General features: G+C 38.0%; 2 protein-coding genes across 3 annotated transcripts in view; one reads left to right on the top strand and one right to left on the bottom strand.

The window, feature by feature from the left end:
- The window catches only part of LOC106520888 (histone-binding protein RBBP7), a 7,901-nt gene extending 1,308 nt beyond the window's left edge, over positions 1-6,593 (top strand). The window contains exons 3-12 of one of the 2 annotated variants that reach the window (XM_014013182.1): positions 1,507-1,652; positions 2,236-2,409; positions 2,493-2,608; positions 3,068-3,228; positions 3,323-3,449; positions 3,532-3,609; positions 4,181-4,257; positions 4,409-4,466; positions 5,122-5,232; positions 5,766-6,593. In XM_014013182.1, coding sequence (XP_013868636.1) covers positions 1,507-1,652; positions 2,236-2,409; positions 2,493-2,608; positions 3,068-3,228; positions 3,323-3,449; positions 3,532-3,609; positions 4,181-4,257; positions 4,409-4,466; positions 5,122-5,232; positions 5,766-5,834 — 1,117 coding nt within the window. In that variant the 3' untranslated portion in view covers positions 5,835-6,593. Of the gene's footprint in view, positions 1-1,506; positions 1,653-2,232; positions 2,410-2,492; positions 2,609-3,067; positions 3,229-3,322; positions 3,450-3,531; positions 3,610-4,180; positions 4,258-4,408; positions 4,467-5,121; positions 5,233-5,765 lie in introns of both variants that reach the window. The other variant, XM_014013181.1, reaches the window with a different exon arrangement.
- Positions 6,594-6,696: 103 nt separating this feature from the next.
- Positions 6,697-14,833, bottom strand: LOC106520887 (gamma-taxilin; the record flags this gene model as incomplete). Its single annotated transcript, XM_014013180.1, is given in 10 exon segments — positions 6,697-9,009; positions 9,182-9,277; positions 9,938-10,030; positions 10,164-10,238; positions 10,399-10,518; positions 11,043-11,237; positions 13,089-13,259; positions 13,422-13,513; positions 14,254-14,401; positions 14,729-14,833. Coding segments are annotated over 10 exon segments (1,425 nt in total). The 3' UTR covers positions 6,697-8,664.
- Between the last annotated feature and the right edge of the window lie 1,651 nt (positions 14,834-16,484).

The following is a 16,484-nucleotide window of genomic DNA, read 5'->3' on the forward strand; positions in this document are numbered from 1 at the left end:
TCGCAGATCACCTTTGGTGAGGATGAGAAAGGTGGGGGATCAATCCACAACTACACAGGAGCAACTTTGTTGATGGTCAGAAGGCAGTTGGAACCACAGTTCTCAAGAACACCACTGGTAGCGCACTGTGCTCTGTGGTACCCTTGGTTAATAAGGCACATGGCCAGACAGGACCAAAAACAAAACACAATCCCCAAGTACAGAGGTGGAAACATTATCCTTTGGGCCGTTTCTTCTGCAAAGGGTGCAGGATGACTTCACTGCATTGTGGGGCCAATAAAAAGCCCATGTATTGTAAAATTCTGAATAAGAACCTTCTCCCTTATCTAGAACACTGAAGGTGGGTCCTCATAACAATGACCCTGAACATACCATGAAGGCAACAAATGAGCAGCTAACGAAGAAGCACTTTAAGGTTATGGTCTAAACCTCAMTGGTTTGGAGGAGATTCTTTCACATGACTGTCGCTCATTTGATGGTTTGCTCTCACAAACACTCCATCTCATTTCCCCCAAATGACCCATCACAATGACCTGAACTCATTTTTTGATTCCTGGCTTTTTAAGATGCATATTGATACATGGATCATCTTGGTTCCAAAGATACGCCTTGATTTGTCTTCCTAATCAGGATCACCCATTGATATTTGGTCTGAATGTTTGATGTCATTTTAATAAGGAAACCTAAAAAAATTAAATATAAAGATTTACCAGCTGGAAAGAAAATTAACTTTACTTGCTTTCAGGGAAAATTACCCAAAAAATTGTCATTTTGCACAGAATCATGTTTTTTGTAGCAACTGCTCAAGAAAGCTTTGAAATGTCTGATTATTTTTCAGATAATTCATTTAAATGACCTGTAAATAAYGTGTTTGTTCYTTTTATTTTGACAAAATGCAGTTATTGCCAACGTTTTGCAATCTATTTCTCCACATATCACTTTGGGACTTAATCCTCAGMTCAATGTGACGAGTCGCTTATTTTATTACATCAGCAAAAWGTTTCAACATGGCCACTTTACTTTACATTGTATTCCATCTCTGTTTCTAAAGGAAATATGATTTGATCATATGTGATAACTAACATAATCCTATACTATAAAATATATACCTCACTCTTAAGAAAACAGATTATTTCCCCTATATTATAGATCAAATCTTTACAGATAGATTACCTCCTGTAGGAACACCATTTTTTTGGAACATGCCATTTCCTCAGTTCATACATACAGTATATTCTCCAGTTTGAAACGTCTTCTGAACACAGTTTTGACGCATGATTTTAACCTTAAACATTTTTTTAGCACCATGATCAAATCTAAAAGCTTCAAGGTATTTGTTCTAATAAAAATCAGTTGTATTATTTCAGTTGTTCATTATTTTTTGTCATAATTTTAAGAAGAGAAATTGCCGTCTGATATTTCTTAAAGCTCTGCTCAGACAAACAAGCCAAAAGAAAATGTATTTTTGTAGACTGTTGTGTAAATTTCAGTTTATGTTGTCTGCAGGCCAGAGGGAAAAGACTACACCGTCCACCGGTTGGTTTTGGGGACCCACACATCAGATGAGCAGAACCACCTTGTGATTGCCAGTGTCCAGGTACCAAACGACGATGCCCAGTTTGATACCTCGCACTACGACAGTGAAAAAGGAGGTTAGTACACCGAGTTGTCCTACAGCTTTTTACAGTATAAAACTAGTTTGAGAATGCACTGAAATCTGAGTGAAATGACTCACTGGGTCTGTTGCTGGGCTGTTTTTAGGTTAACTGACAGCAGCATGTTGTTTTTTATTTTATTTTATTCAAGCRATAAATATGGGACAATTGTGAAAAGCTGTTATCTGTTTAAAAATATCACAGTGTTTCTTTTTTAGCCATATCTGGTCTTTTTACATCTCGGTCACTTGAATCGTGTTCAACTTTTAAGCTGAAACTTTGTCTTTGTTTCTTCCAGCAGGTATGTTGTTCGGGTGCACTGCTGTCTGTAGGTGTTGTGCTTCTGTGGTTTCTTGTAAGAGGTAGTATACATATTTTATTACAAACACTGAAGGTACAGTACGTGTTTGAACTTCAGTACAAAGAGAAGCAAAGATCCACATTTCTAAATCAAGGGCTGATTGTTGTTGCCTGCAACCAAGGCTCCAAATCTGTCTTTATCAAAATTAGCTTGATTAATTCAACTGCAAACTGTTTGGCATCCATTGAAGTTGTGAAGCTGTTTGCTCTGTTTTGTCAGAATTTGGTGGATTTGGATCAGTGAGTGGAAAAATTGAAATAGAGATCAAAATCAACCACGAAGGAGAAGTGAACCGAGCACGCTACATGCCCCAGAATCCCTGCATAATCGCCACCAAGACCCCCACGTCTGACGTTCTGGTTTTCGACTACACTAAGCACCCATCAAAGCCAGGTGAGATCACATATAGGTTAGATATATTYTAGTGATCCAAACGTCTGAGTAAATGGATAAACTCAGTGTAATGTGCATTTCAGATCCCAGTGGGGAGTGTAATCCTGACTTGAGGCTAAAAGGCCATCAGAAAGAGGGCTATGGCCTATCCTGGAATCCAAATCTCAATGGCAACCTACTCAGTGCCTCTGATGARCATGTGAGTGACTGAATCTAATTACAGGGCTTTGGTTTGTCAGCTGGGCTTTCCAAAAGGGACGAGTCCACAGTTTTGTTCATACTATGAGGGACTTTTCAAAGCAAACCCAACTTTTTTTTTTTTCAGTATTCCTGAACTTGTATACACTCTTTAGAAACTGCACGTGCATCGAGCAGAGGGAGTCATTGATGAGAGGCTCTGCTCCATTTCCTCAGCTTTCCTGCTTTTCTAAGAAAATCTGAAAATGTTCAGTGAGCCAAGCAGAACTCAGCAATGGTGTCAGACACTGCCTCTGATGCAGCCGTGTGTGTGTGTGTAAACCACATTTAAAAAGCATTCTGTAAAAGTGTTTTTTCTCCATGTATGATGTTCAGTTAGTGAGACTAGATATGTTCTGTGTAGATGATGGGCACAGTGAAGGAATAAAAATGTATCGTCCTTCTTCTCTTTCTCCTTCAGACCATCTGTCTGTGGGACATTGGCGCCGGCCCAAAGGAAGGGAAGATCGTTGACGCCAAGACCATTTTCACCGGTCATACAGCAGTGGTGGAAGACGTTTCCTGGCACTTACTCCATGAATCCCTGTTTGGCTCTGTTGCAGATGACCAGAAACTAATGATGTAAGTGTCTAACTTAGAGAACAAGGCCTACAAAAATCTTATCAGTTCTAAACTGCGCACTGGCCTTTTTTAAACCAAACAAACCTTCCCTCAGCTGGGACACTCGGTCTAACAACACCTCTAAAGCCAGTCACTCAGTCGATGCTCACACTGCTGAGGTCAACTGCCTCAGTTTCAACCCCTACAGCGAGTTCATTCTTGCTACTGGCTCTGCCGATAAGGTAGAACATGCCCCAAAATACGTGTGAATGCTTGATTTATTTCTAGTGTCTCAAAGCACACAACTGTTTTCTGCTCTTTCAGACCGTTGCTCTGTGGGATCTAAGGAATCTCAAACTGAAGCTCCACTCTTTTGAGTCCCACAAAGATGAAATTTTCCAAGTAAGAACTTAAAAGACTTCGATCATGTTTTGTTTCACCACAGCTGCGTATGAATGCCCAAAACAGCAACACTGATACTCTGTTATAATTGGAAAATGTAGACATAATCACTTAATAGGTCAGCCTGTAGTGTAATTAATTATTGGAATAAAAGTTTCATACTATAAATCCTGGTGAGTTTTTATTCCCTCAAGGGACATAAATAAATGTTTCTTCAGATTGACAGTCAAAGGTCAAAGGGCTAGTGATTTCTAAAGAGTAAAACCATGATGGAGGACTGTAGGTGCACTTCATTTGTTCTGGAAAAAAAATTGTAAAAATTGGTAACTTCTTCCAGGCAGCGGATGTTTAGTTTATAGCTACTCTGTGAGTTTAAACCACAGATAAATGATTTAGTTTGTTATTCAAAACCATAAAAATTCATGTATTTCACCTTAATTTGACCAGATTCCCTGTTTTATTTGAGAAAGGTCTACGACAATCTTCTAAAGAGAGTCTTCGCAGCTAATGTTGAATTGTTGCAGAATCCAATAAGAATGGGTTTTAAATATCCATCTGTCCTGCTCTTTAGGTACAGTGGTCTCCTCACAATGAGACCATCCTGGCCTCCAGTGGCACTGATCGACGTCTCAATGTCTGGGATCTCAGGTAAGTATGTCCACGACAACGAACACTACATCTACACTCAACAAGCTTGCAAATTTATACAAAACATATTTTATACAAGTGAAACTACAACTGCAGAAACAGAAATGTTCAAAATATTTAAGGGTTCTGTTGGATTGTTGTTTTTTTCTAGTAAAATTGGAGAGGAGCAGTCTGCAGAGGATGCTGAGGACGGCCCACCAGAGCTCCTGGTAGGTGATGTTACTAAGTTGTCAGTAAGTAAAAACAAACACTGCATGTTAGATGGATAGAAGAAACCTAAGGTATATTTTCACCAACTGCAAATTTTAAGACCAATTTTATGTGAATAAATAATAATAATAATAATAATAATAATAATAATAAAGGCATCTAAAAAGTTGAACTTGAATTAAAATTTGTATGTTACAAATAAAAGTAGAGGCGAAAAACGTTCTTTGTGTTTAAAAAAAATCCACACAAAATAAGTAATTTGTTTATAATGATACAGACCTGACTGAGCACTGGTCTTTGGCCCTGGAGTAGTCCAAAAAAGATCCAGTTTCTCTCGATTGGACCCTTAAATTTTAAATCCATTCAAGTGAAAACCTGAGCATCTTTAGTAAATTCTGGTATTAACTTTTGACTTATGTGTCCACTCAATTCTCCACATGCAGTATGTATTGTATTACCTGTCATCCTGCTGCAGAAATTTCCTGCACATATTAAAAAACATTTAAACATAATGTGCTCAAAAGTCTTGTTTCCTGGTGGAAGTGAATAACCATTATTCAGGTTTATGTTGTTTCTCCTCTGAGCTACAAGGAGCCACTTCAGAAGGTCTGAATAGCAACATTAGGCTAAATCTTTTTCTTTTCCCTTCATCAGTTTATCCATGGAGGCCACACGGCCAAAATATCAGACTTCTCCTGGAACCCAAATGAACCCTGGGTAATCTGCTCTGTGTCTGAGGACAACATCATGCAAGTTTGGCAAATGGTGAGTAGTTTTTAATATAACACACATTGTTTCTTTTTTTAGTAACAGCAAATTAGAAGATCTGGTAGAATTAAAGGAGAATTATCTTTGTGGAGATTTATTATTACGCTACAGGTGCAACAGTGTCTGTGGAAGCTGCAGCCATGAGCCAATCAGCTTCAGGGAAATGTTTGTTATTGAAGCATAGATGAATCTTACAGCCAATCACCTGACAGGAGCTTCACAGCCCGAGTGGAACATTCTTACATTATGACACCTTAAAATTAAAAAGTGTGAAATGTTTAGGTAACATAAAAGTGTACCACAGCTTTGAATACTTGTGTAGTTTTTCATCCACAGTAAAAATAAGTATATATAGAATAAATAAGTGATTGGTATCTTTGCAGCTATAATGAGAAATCACTGGTTGGAAAACACTGACCTGTTAAACGTATTTAAAAATATTTATTTTGAAAGCTTCTTGGACGGTAATGATCGAAGACGATTTGCTCAGTTAATCCTCTGACATGTTGTGTCCCCTCTTGTCTTTCCAGGCCGAGAATATCTACAATGATGAAGAACCAGACAACACCCCCGCTGCAGAGCTGGAGGCTCAAGGATGAGGACTCGGGCTCTACGCAGGTTTCTGTCCAGGCACCGCATCTTGTCCGATCCCTGAGTGCAGCGCTGTCTCTGGCCCACCTTAGTCCAAAACTGTTAACGACGATCAAACTGCTTGCTCTCCTCACTAGCAATTTTTTTGGATTCAGGATCTCTAGGCCTAAAACTTAACCAAAACCAGGGATTCAAAAAAGAAAAAGTCACTTCACTTCTGCCCAGACTTTAAAGATTCAAAACGCTGACCCTCTCAGGTGGATCTACAGTATTTGTAAAATAGTATTTTGTGCTAAAAGGCATTTAAATAAGGGCATAAAATCTTTTCTGTTAAAAAAATTAAAAATACAGTTCATCTATTTTCATAATTAGCTCATTTTAAGGGCTTTTGCAAGAAGTGATTTTTTTTTTAAAAATGACAGCAAGTTGGCAGAATTTGTAAAAGGTTTTTCTGAAACCTGTAGGTGATGAGAATCAGTTAAAAATTTACATCTTTGATCAAGAAGAATGCTGGCTGCATCCAGCGACTCTCTCKTTTTCCTCCTGTCTACTCTGAGCTCTTCTGGCTGCTGTTCTGTTGTGTCAACACATCAGCGRAATCACATTCCCCGTTAGGTCTGCCTCGTCTTCAAGGTACATAAACACTTGTGGGTATTTGGTTTGTGTGAACAGTATGGGATTGTTACATTATTACAGAATGTGAAACTGCAGTGTTGTTTCCTGCACCACATGCTGCAATAAAGCTTTTTGTAACTTTTCAAAAGTAAGTTTGTCATTTGTTGATTTGTTTAACTCTGAACGTTCTGTCAAACTTAAAATTGGCTGTCTTACAGAACAGAGGAAAAACTGAGGAAATGATTCACTCATGGCAAATCCTAAAAAATGTTTATTGAAAAGTAAGATGGAACTAGAAGAACACTGTACAATCAAAAAAAGGGGGGGTTGTAGGCTCTTTTTTTTTAAGTAAAAATAAAGCACTCCAAAGCTCTGCCGACTCCTGGCCTCTCGTACGTCCTCGCCTGCAGAGGTAGATTCTGACGTTACCCGAGTCATTTTCGGGGCAATGTTYAAAGAAAAAGAGGAAGTAGAGGCTGGGAAACCTTTCCTCAGCTTGGATACGACTAGACCCATCCAACACTGGACCCAGTACAGATTCAAATCTAGTCTGGAATCAGCGTGAGGACCAAGTTAGAAAGGCCAGACATGGTCACAACAAAATCACATTTCACACATTCAGTTTTTCCCCCAACAGGCACAGTCTAGAATGAAACCATCAGTGACGTGACTCAAAACCAAAATATCTGATCTTTGACCTCTTAACTGGCAACAAGATGATAAAAAAGGTTAAGTGTTGATCTCAGATCAGTCTTGTGTAGGACAAARAAAATGTGAAAAATGAAATTACAGGAATTTGAGATTACAGGATCTCCTTTGGGAAGTAAGTGCTATCTTTAAGAGAACAGGTAAGTTACCTAACAGAACTGCATTATGAGCTACTGGAGTGAACTGAAGATCCGACAGGGAAAAAAAAAAAACCATGATTACAATGTGCAAATGATGCAACTATGAGAAGTGACTGACTTGAGTTCTCTTTACAAGTCAAAACAAAAAGACTTGAAGCTGAACTGACCCTGCTGGTATTTCTTACATTCACTATATCGAGTCTAAACGAACACAATGAGTTCAAAATGTACAATTAACTTGCTTTATAATACGATCCCCCCATATTACTCACTGATTATTGGAATGAACATTTTTATCAAATTCAAAAAGCAAAAATCACATTTTTTACTATCCATTATCCTGTTAATATAATTTATCTGAGACAAAGGTCTAAGACTTTATTTCTCTGTACGTAATGAGCTCACTGTGAACATCTCACTTCACTTTTTGTTCACTTTACAATAATATGCCTTGAACTGTATTTTTTAAAACCTTGTTCCTTATTTTCCCTTTATCTCAAAAATAAACTACACACAACAGAAGAAAAGAGYTAAAACAATCACAAAATTATGATTCTGAACTGGTTGCTCTGCCAACACCTACAGTACATTTTAAAGATATATATATATATATATATTAAAAAAAATACTTTCATGATCACTGACCCTGAGTTCCATTGAAAACGATTTGAAAACTGGGCAACAAACCACTCGCCTTTAGAGGCAAATATGAAGCTGAAGTTAAGACTTGAGGACAGCAACGTTCCCGTAAAACGGAGAGCTGAGATGTTGCCTCGTCCTCTACGCTCTGCCCACGGCGCTGACTCCTCTGCACCGCTGGGTGATCAGCAAATATTTAGAAATGTTTCAATTTGAGAGCAGAATCTTTCAATTTTTTCTAATCATTTTTAGTTTTTGTTTAGTGTCATGGTTTTAGTGGGCACACAGGTTGAGTCGTTGAAAAACAGCTGATGAAAAACMAAACTTACGTTAGATGGATCTGACAGCTTACATTTTCAGTGATCTGATAAAATATTAGTAACTGGAAGTATATCCACACAGATTTTACTCTACAGAATAAAAATACAAAGAGCATAATTAGACCTTAAAACAGTTTTGGTTTGATGAAGTACTGTATGAAACTGCAGTTACGGTAGAAACGGGGAGTACTAAGTCCTGATTATTAAAAACCAATGTTTATGTGGGCAAAGTTTTAGAAGAGAATCGTGATACAATCGTTTTATTGAGTGAAACATTAAACAAAAAGATATGGTTTCGTTCAGAACCTGGAAAGAAAAGTCTTTAAAAATATTCTCCACTTTTTATAAAGATGTTTCTGTCCTTTCACCCCTCCCACCACACCTTCCTCACCTGCACACAGACCAGGTGGTGTTCCTCAGTCCTGCTGTGTGCTCGGTGTTTGCTCGGCAGCAGCCAGCGAGGGCTCTGTTTCAGGCAGCCTCTGAGCTTCGTGGACACCTCCGGTCTCCAGCTCTTCGCTCTCTGCTGAATCCTCAGAGTCTGCTTTCTCCTCTTCATCTTCCTCCTCCTCCTCCTCCATGGCTGAGGGCTTCTGCTGCTGCTGGGTGGGGGCAGCAGGTGTCCCTTCATCCCCCGGCTCCTGCAGCAGGCAGAGCTGGTTGCTCAGGTCGTTCCTCTCCTTCTGCAGAGCTCGGCACAATCGCTCCAGCAGCTCCAACTTCTTCTGAAGGGCTTTAAAATGGCCGTCGCGCAGAGTTTTCTACAACACAGTGTTTCAGGAAGAGCCACGAGCTTAGACACAACAGTTCAGAAGATACAGCAAATACATTTGACCACCATTTTGTATAAAACTACATGAAAAATCAGTCATGATAGTGAAAGCATGATAGGAAAGTAGGTGGACTTGTCTTGTTGTAAACAACTAAATTCACCTCTTCTGCCATTTGCAGCAGGGCCTGGTTGTTACTCTCCCATTTGGTCCTCCATTGAGTCGTTTCCTTTTCCAGCTTTTTGATCTTCTTGGTCATCTGGAAGAAAAGATCTAACATTTTACGGACAGCAGAGAAATAAAAAGCAAGAACCCCCCTCAAGGTCCAATACTTGCTCCTCCCACCTTATTAGATTGAAAATCCCAAAAACCAAGACTTCCTTTGGCCTGACGTCTTTCTGCTTTGCTGCAGCAAATGATTGGAACTTCTATCAAAACATACTGCATCTTGACACTTTGATTTCTTTTCCTGCTTTTAAACACAGACTAAAGGATCATTTTAAGAAGTCGTAACGTTTTTAAAGAATGAATGCACTGCACATTTTATATGTTTTATGTACCGTTTATGTGGTTTCCCCTTCCCCATCTTACCATTTTTAAGTGTTTTAAGTGTTTTTGCACTCTCAGGCCAACGTTGTAAATAATAAACTGTTCTTAATGTTTGTCTGTTGAAATAAAGGTTAAATAAAAGAAAATAAACCTTTTTATTCTTTCAGAATGACAAATCTGCAAGAACAGTTTACTCAGTACATATTTGTTTGTGTCTTTTCTCTGTTCTTGTGTTGATTTCATTTGTGTGTTTTAATCATTGCTGCATTATTTATTTGAGTAGTTGTTTAATGTACTGTCACTGTGAGACTTTGAAACACTTTGAGGGGGGAAAAAAACTAACATTTCAACTTTTACTCTTCTTCCTCACCTTCTCCATTTCTTGTCTAAAAGTAGTGAAGACTTCGTTGCTTTTGGCCAAAGTGGTTTGAAACTCTTCAAACTTGTTCATATACAGAGAGAGCTGAGAAATAAAAATGAGCAGATTTAGTCCATAAATTACCTTTAATGGCATTTATAATACAACTTGTTCTATTATTGACTACTGTATGCGAGTTATAATAAATAAATAAATAAATAAATACATGTGTGCTCACCTGTTGTTTCAGCTGTATTTCCTGCTCCTTCATCAATTCACACTTGCGTCGAGACTCTATTGCATCCTTCAGCAGCTGGAGCATCACAGCACAGACAGTTCTTTAGCTCTCAACCAACGCTGATCCTAATCATTGCTAAACTTGATCTTTTCAAACACTTTGGCTAATTTTCATGTTTTTTGATAGTGCAAAAAAAAAGGTCAGATGTCAATGATAATAAAAGAGAAGCTCTTACGAATTCTCCCTCTCGCTGCTGCTTCTCCTCCACTTCTTTCATCATCTCAGTGATTCTCTGCAGCTTGGCATCCATCAGCTGCTGCTGCAGCTCCTTGTGCTTCAACACTTTGCCTATGTGCTGCAAGAGGAACAGGTCAGAGTGGATTACATACATTGACATGATGAACCCACAGCATCTGGACAGATTTCATGATTTTTGTTCAGACATTTCCAGGTCTGTTTTTAGACTGTTCAGCATCTTAAAGAGCATCAAATGCATCTAAAAATTTGAGTCAATGATGACAAAAGTTGTAAATCACCTAATAATTATACCAACCTGCTGTTTGTAGTTCAGTCGAAATGGACTCAATCATTAGCCAAAGGTCTTAAACAAATAGGTACTTTTGGTAATGTTTAAGTTTTTGTCAGAGTTCTTACACACATCTCCAAACAAGTGCCAACTCATTTACAATACTGTCACTACCTCAGTGTTTTATTGAATACTGGACATGTATATAACATTGTAATTAATTCAGTTCCTTATGTCAATAAAATAGGTTTTCATAAATAAATTTTATTTAATGGAAAAAAAAAACCCGACCATAAGCACAGCATGATAATTAACAGACTGTAGAAAAATAAAGCAGCTTTGAGCCGTCTCACCTCCTCCCTCAGCTCGTACTGCTCAATGAGCTTCTTGAGCTTCTCAGCCAGCTCCATGTTCTCTTGTCTCAGCTTGGAGTTGTGTGAGCTGTGCTGTTCCATCTGCACTTCAATGTCACCCAACGTCATTTGAAAGTGAAGCATGGCTTCCTTGCGTTGCTCCTCATACTCTCTGGACCTTTGGGAATTCTCCTCCTGTTATGTGAGGGATGAAGGAACAGTTAGCACTTGCACAGCTCCACCGTGGAACTACAGTGAAATATTACCACTAGGAAAGGTGGAAGAAAAAGGTTAACAGGAGGTAAGTACAATCCAATAAGTACATAAAAATTCATGCCCAGTAGAGATTACATTTGCAACCACGTTTTTAAGGACAGAATTCTAATCGATAATACTGATTGATTGATTTTTTTAGGTACCCCAGTACATCTTTTAACTGTATTACTGCCCAATCCTAATATATAAACTCAGACGTGAAATAGAAAGTCTAACACTTTTAATTCTGAGGTTTTACATACCAAGACACATATTCTAAAATGATTCAAATCTAGGTGAGGTGGAAAGACATCAGCAATGATCTTAGAAAAGTTACAACTGCTGTCCATCAGTCTGGGATAAAAGTCATTCCCAAACCATTTAAAGTACATTACTACACAGTAAAACATAGTTTCATGATGAAAATTGCGTCACTCTGTTCGCATTGTTGATATGTTGGCAGCTTCTGATACAACCCGCGGGTCGAACTTTTTACCCCCTCCACATAAGAACTTTATTGTGTGATTGGTAGGGATGGGTACCTTTGACATTTGAATTGATTTGTTACCAATATCCTGTACCTGGGTATTGGTACTGGTTACTTAACAGTACCAATTTTCGGTACTTTGTGTGTTGTTTTTTTTAATAATAAAWTTTTTTTAAACGTACAGGTCCTTCTCAAAAAATTAACATATAGTGATAAAGCTCATTATTTTCTGTAATGTACTGATAAACATTAAACTTTCATATATTTTAGATTCATTGCACACCAACTGAAGTAGTTCAAGCCTTTAATTGTGAGCACMACGTTCGCTTACTCAAAGTAAATAAAGTACCGCCAAGATAATTAATCCACCAGATAATTCAGAGGTGGTCTGTTCYGTGAGTTTCACTCCAGGAGCTGCGAGGCTTTCAAGCTACAGACCAAACTCTGCCTCTGTTTACTGAACAAGCAGCTACTGACATCATTATACTCTTGCGCGATGCTGCGTTCAGGACAAGCATGGAAAACTCACCACTCTTCCTCCAATATGGTCGCAATCATGTGTTTAGGTACCAAAACATMGTACCGTTTGATGTTATGTGAACAGGTACTCAGTAGTACAGACAGAATTTGGTCGGTACTTTTAAAATATTGAATTCAGTACCCATCCCTAGTGATTGGTCAGACAATCGTGGGAGTGTGTGTTTGTGCTGAAAGCGCTCAGATGCAGCATTTTGCTTAAAGCACTCACTTCAAAAAAAATAATAATATTAATAATAAATAAATAAGCAACTCGCTTCCAGAGCCGTCTGTTGTACCAGGAAGCAGCAGTTAATAAAGATAATCAAACAGACAAAAACTCATGGATGGAGATAAAACAGGCATTTTGCATGGTGGAATCTAACTTTGGAGCTTTAACCGCGACAGATTTGTGGGTAAATAACATTGGGTGATGAGGTCCCCCCCCTCCCCCCATAGTGACGTCACCTAAAGTACCTCCCAGCATCTCACCCCCAACATCTGACTGTGCAATGCTCAGAAAAGTGACAAAAACCTYAGAGCTCCATCACAGACTGAACACACCTTTAGCTGGATTTATACTCTGTGAGAAATAAAGAAACCTGCTCTTGCTGATGTAGCTGCAACAAGTTCTTTCACTGTAATTTTAGATTTTAGAAAGAAACAAATTCAAACTAAACTGGCAGGTCAGAGCTTTACAAAAATCCATTAGGCCATCTCAAGTGGGCGCTTGTGAAAGGTACAGGATAAAAGAAATTGAAAAAGAGGGAGATTAATAAAGATTTTACCTTCAGTGTTTTGTTGTGCCTCTGCAGCTCTCGACAGAGACTCTCCAGCTTGCTGCGGGCCAGAATGGCCTTGCTGTGTTCCCCCTGCAGGTGGATCTTCTCRTTGACAATCTGAGATTGCTTTTTCTGCAGGGCTTTCAGCTGCTTTTGCATACCTCGACTCTCTTCCAGCTGAACAAAGCACAGACCAAACAAAAACAAGTTACTTTACAGCTGGATTGTTTACTTTTTAAGCGTATGTTAAAAATAAAGTCTTTTAATTTACCCTGAAACTCAAGAAATGTATGTCACCATTAAGTTTAAATATTTAAATGCAGATATTCAGAATCTTACCAAGTCTGCATATTTCTTGCACAGAGCAGCTAGTTTCTCCTCTGGTGTGGCTAAAGAGTTAAGGGCTTGCATCAAGAGGACAACCTCCTTGCCTAAATAAAAAATAAAATAAAAAAACAGGGAATAACAGGTTTTATTTTTTGTAAAAAATAAATTAATTAATTAAAGTGAAACAAAAATACATTTCTAGCTTTACAATGTCTTTATTCAAGCATTTATATTTTAACTTACTTCTAATTTAATTTAAAAAAGGCTTTCACAGTAACAGAGGCTACCTATTTGCAAAGACAAAATCTCAATTTTAAAACGAAGCATTTCCTCATTAAAATTCCTTTTAACGCAATACTTTTTTTAAAGAAAAAWATATATATGGTGGGTGCTCCTTTGTGTTTTCAAATGGACAAAAATGATCAAAAAATGTTAAAATCTGCATCATTATTGTTTTTTATTAATTAGCTGTGTTTTATTTGTACAAATACCTGTGTTTACAACACGGAGGATATTATTTGTAGGTTTCCACTGATGAAAAAGATCAGTAATCTGGTGCTGTTTCAAATTTTAATTGTAAAAATTATTTTATCAACAGTCAATTTTTTTTAAATAAACCTGGAAATAAATTTAAAAAAAATGCATTCTGTAATTATAGCTATTTGTTTTGTGTCCAAAGTCATATTTGGCAAACATAGCACATGGTCGTTGTAAAAATGTATGCTTTGCAGGAGTGCAAGGGTACTATATTCTATGTTATTATTTATGTTGCAAGTACAAATTGTCTTTCCATATAATACCATGCCTGTATAGTAACATGCATCATGTTTTGTGGGGCTCCTACCAAAGGATTTGTCCTCTCCAGGCTTAGCGTCTTCTCCAGGATCAAGCTCTGCCTCCCCCAGCTCACTGGGGCTGTCCTCACTTCCAGGAGTTTCACCCCTCTCCTCCCCAGTGCAGCACAAACCTAAATGAAACTCTGCAACCTCCTCCTGATTCAAAACACACACATTTGATTATAAAACAGCCGTCATGCTTCAAAGAAATGCTTAGAGAGGCTTTGCAATTTCCATTTTCCACAAGTAGAAGAGAATTTGTGCTTGTTTGACTTAAAAAAGATAAACTAAAATGAAAAACTGTTTTAAATATATTACACCGTAAAAAAAGGTTTAAAATGTTTTAAATTGTTTTTACATGAAAGTCAAAACATATTTATATAAAAAATACAAGTTACAAACCATTCAGTAACARTTAAGTTACAGATTAAGAAAAATGAACTAATTTTATACCATCATTTCACAAAATAATCTCAGCATTACCTGACTCGGGCTGTCCAGGTCAGGAGAATCACTGCCGCCCACTATTCTTCTGTTCGGCAACTCCATCTCACAAACTGTAGTCGTCTCCATGACTGCTGATCAAAACTACCGAGACGCAATGAATCAGAATAATTAGAAAATGACCCATGCTTAGCATGATTTGTCATATTAAAACTGAGCTATAAAATCCCAAATTTCTGCCATTATGATAAGATTATGATTCACAGGACAATAATTTGAGTAGCGTTGAAGCCAGYTGTCTTGCTAGGCTGCGACTTCTGACGGCTAGTTGGCAAACTGCTTTGACAAAAGTCTCAAAACATTCACAGGGTTCCAGTTTCTTTGTGTGACTTGCAGATGCTTGCAGCACTCATATGTTTACACAGAGGCTGTGCAGAAKACACATGACAATCTGCCGGTGATTTCTGCGGGTGTTTCACTGTAGTGGAGTAAAGATCTTCAGTGTTTTTTGTGTTGACAATAAACTCTGTGATATCAATAAACATACGCACCTTCACTTTTCTCAAATCATGTTAAGTTACACAAACAAGCTCAACATGAGTTGGGGAAATAACTTCAAAAGTGCAACTCAGATGACTGTACTGGATCACAAACAAAAACTATCATTCATACACTTTAGATTGGTTAAAGGTTTTTCAGACTACATAACCAATCATGTTTTGTTGCTCAGCTGCGTATTTGTATGTAGAAGGAGGTGAGTGAGATCTGAATCAGACCTCAACTAAAAAAAAAAAAAAAAGTTCACTTGTGACCAAATCAGCTTAGCTGGAGCTCCTACTCGAAAAAAGAAACTAGTTTTATAAAACTGTCTCTTTAAGTCAAGTAAGGTATCTTGTTTGGATCACCATATATAGACTGAAAATCTACAATAACACACAACGACAGTCAAACTTCAAAAAGTCAGAAAAACGCACAGACATGATGCTAAATCTAAACACTTTAGCCGCACTTATACAATTTTATCAAGTTTAAAGATTAAAAAAACGACAGGTGTAACACCATCCAATTTTTAAAAAAAATACAAACAAGTTTAATAAAATTGACACAAAGTTTGAACCACGACTGGCAGAACAGAGCGCGTGGGTTTCCTACATCACAGCTCCAGGTCATGTTAGCTACTTGGCTAACACGCAGCAGTTGTTATTTCCCCCTGACAGTTTAGCTTGGAAACCATTTGCAGTCTTAAATGTTCCCTCAACCCTTGGAAAATGTTATCATGGAAACTAAACAGAGCATCTTCTAAGTTAAAACCAAATACGCATACCATTAGTCAGGAACATTTGTTAGCATGGCTAATATTAAGCTAAAGGCTAGTTGGTGGCTAGCCCCCCTTGGCTAACACGAGAASTGAACTTTTACTTCGAAAAATATCAATTCTGTCTTACTGAAGGCAAACGCTATGTTACTACTGCAACAGCAAGATATCACACAGTATGATGACGATAGTTAAAGTCGACATGACACATTACCGACAACACAAATTTGTAACAAAAACACCTAAAACGTTTACCTGTATGTTTTCACTGTGGTACTGGTCGACAAAACACACGACACGACTAGCAAATTGTCCGCAATACTAACTCGTCCAACTTCCGGTTGGAGCCTTTCGAAATAAAACTCCACACAAGAAGGTTGTACAGAGCAGTGGTTCCCAAACTTTTTGTCTTCTGACCCACAAAATATCCATGGCAAAGACTTGTGACCCCAAATATTACTGGTCTGAGTACACAAACTT

Source organism: Austrofundulus limnaeus, unplaced genomic scaffold, assembly GCF_001266775.1.
Source record: "Austrofundulus limnaeus strain Quisiro unplaced genomic scaffold, Austrofundulus_limnaeus-1.0 Scaffold98, whole genome shotgun sequence".
NCBI lineage: Eukaryota > Metazoa > Chordata > Actinopteri > Cyprinodontiformes > Rivulidae > Austrofundulus > Austrofundulus limnaeus.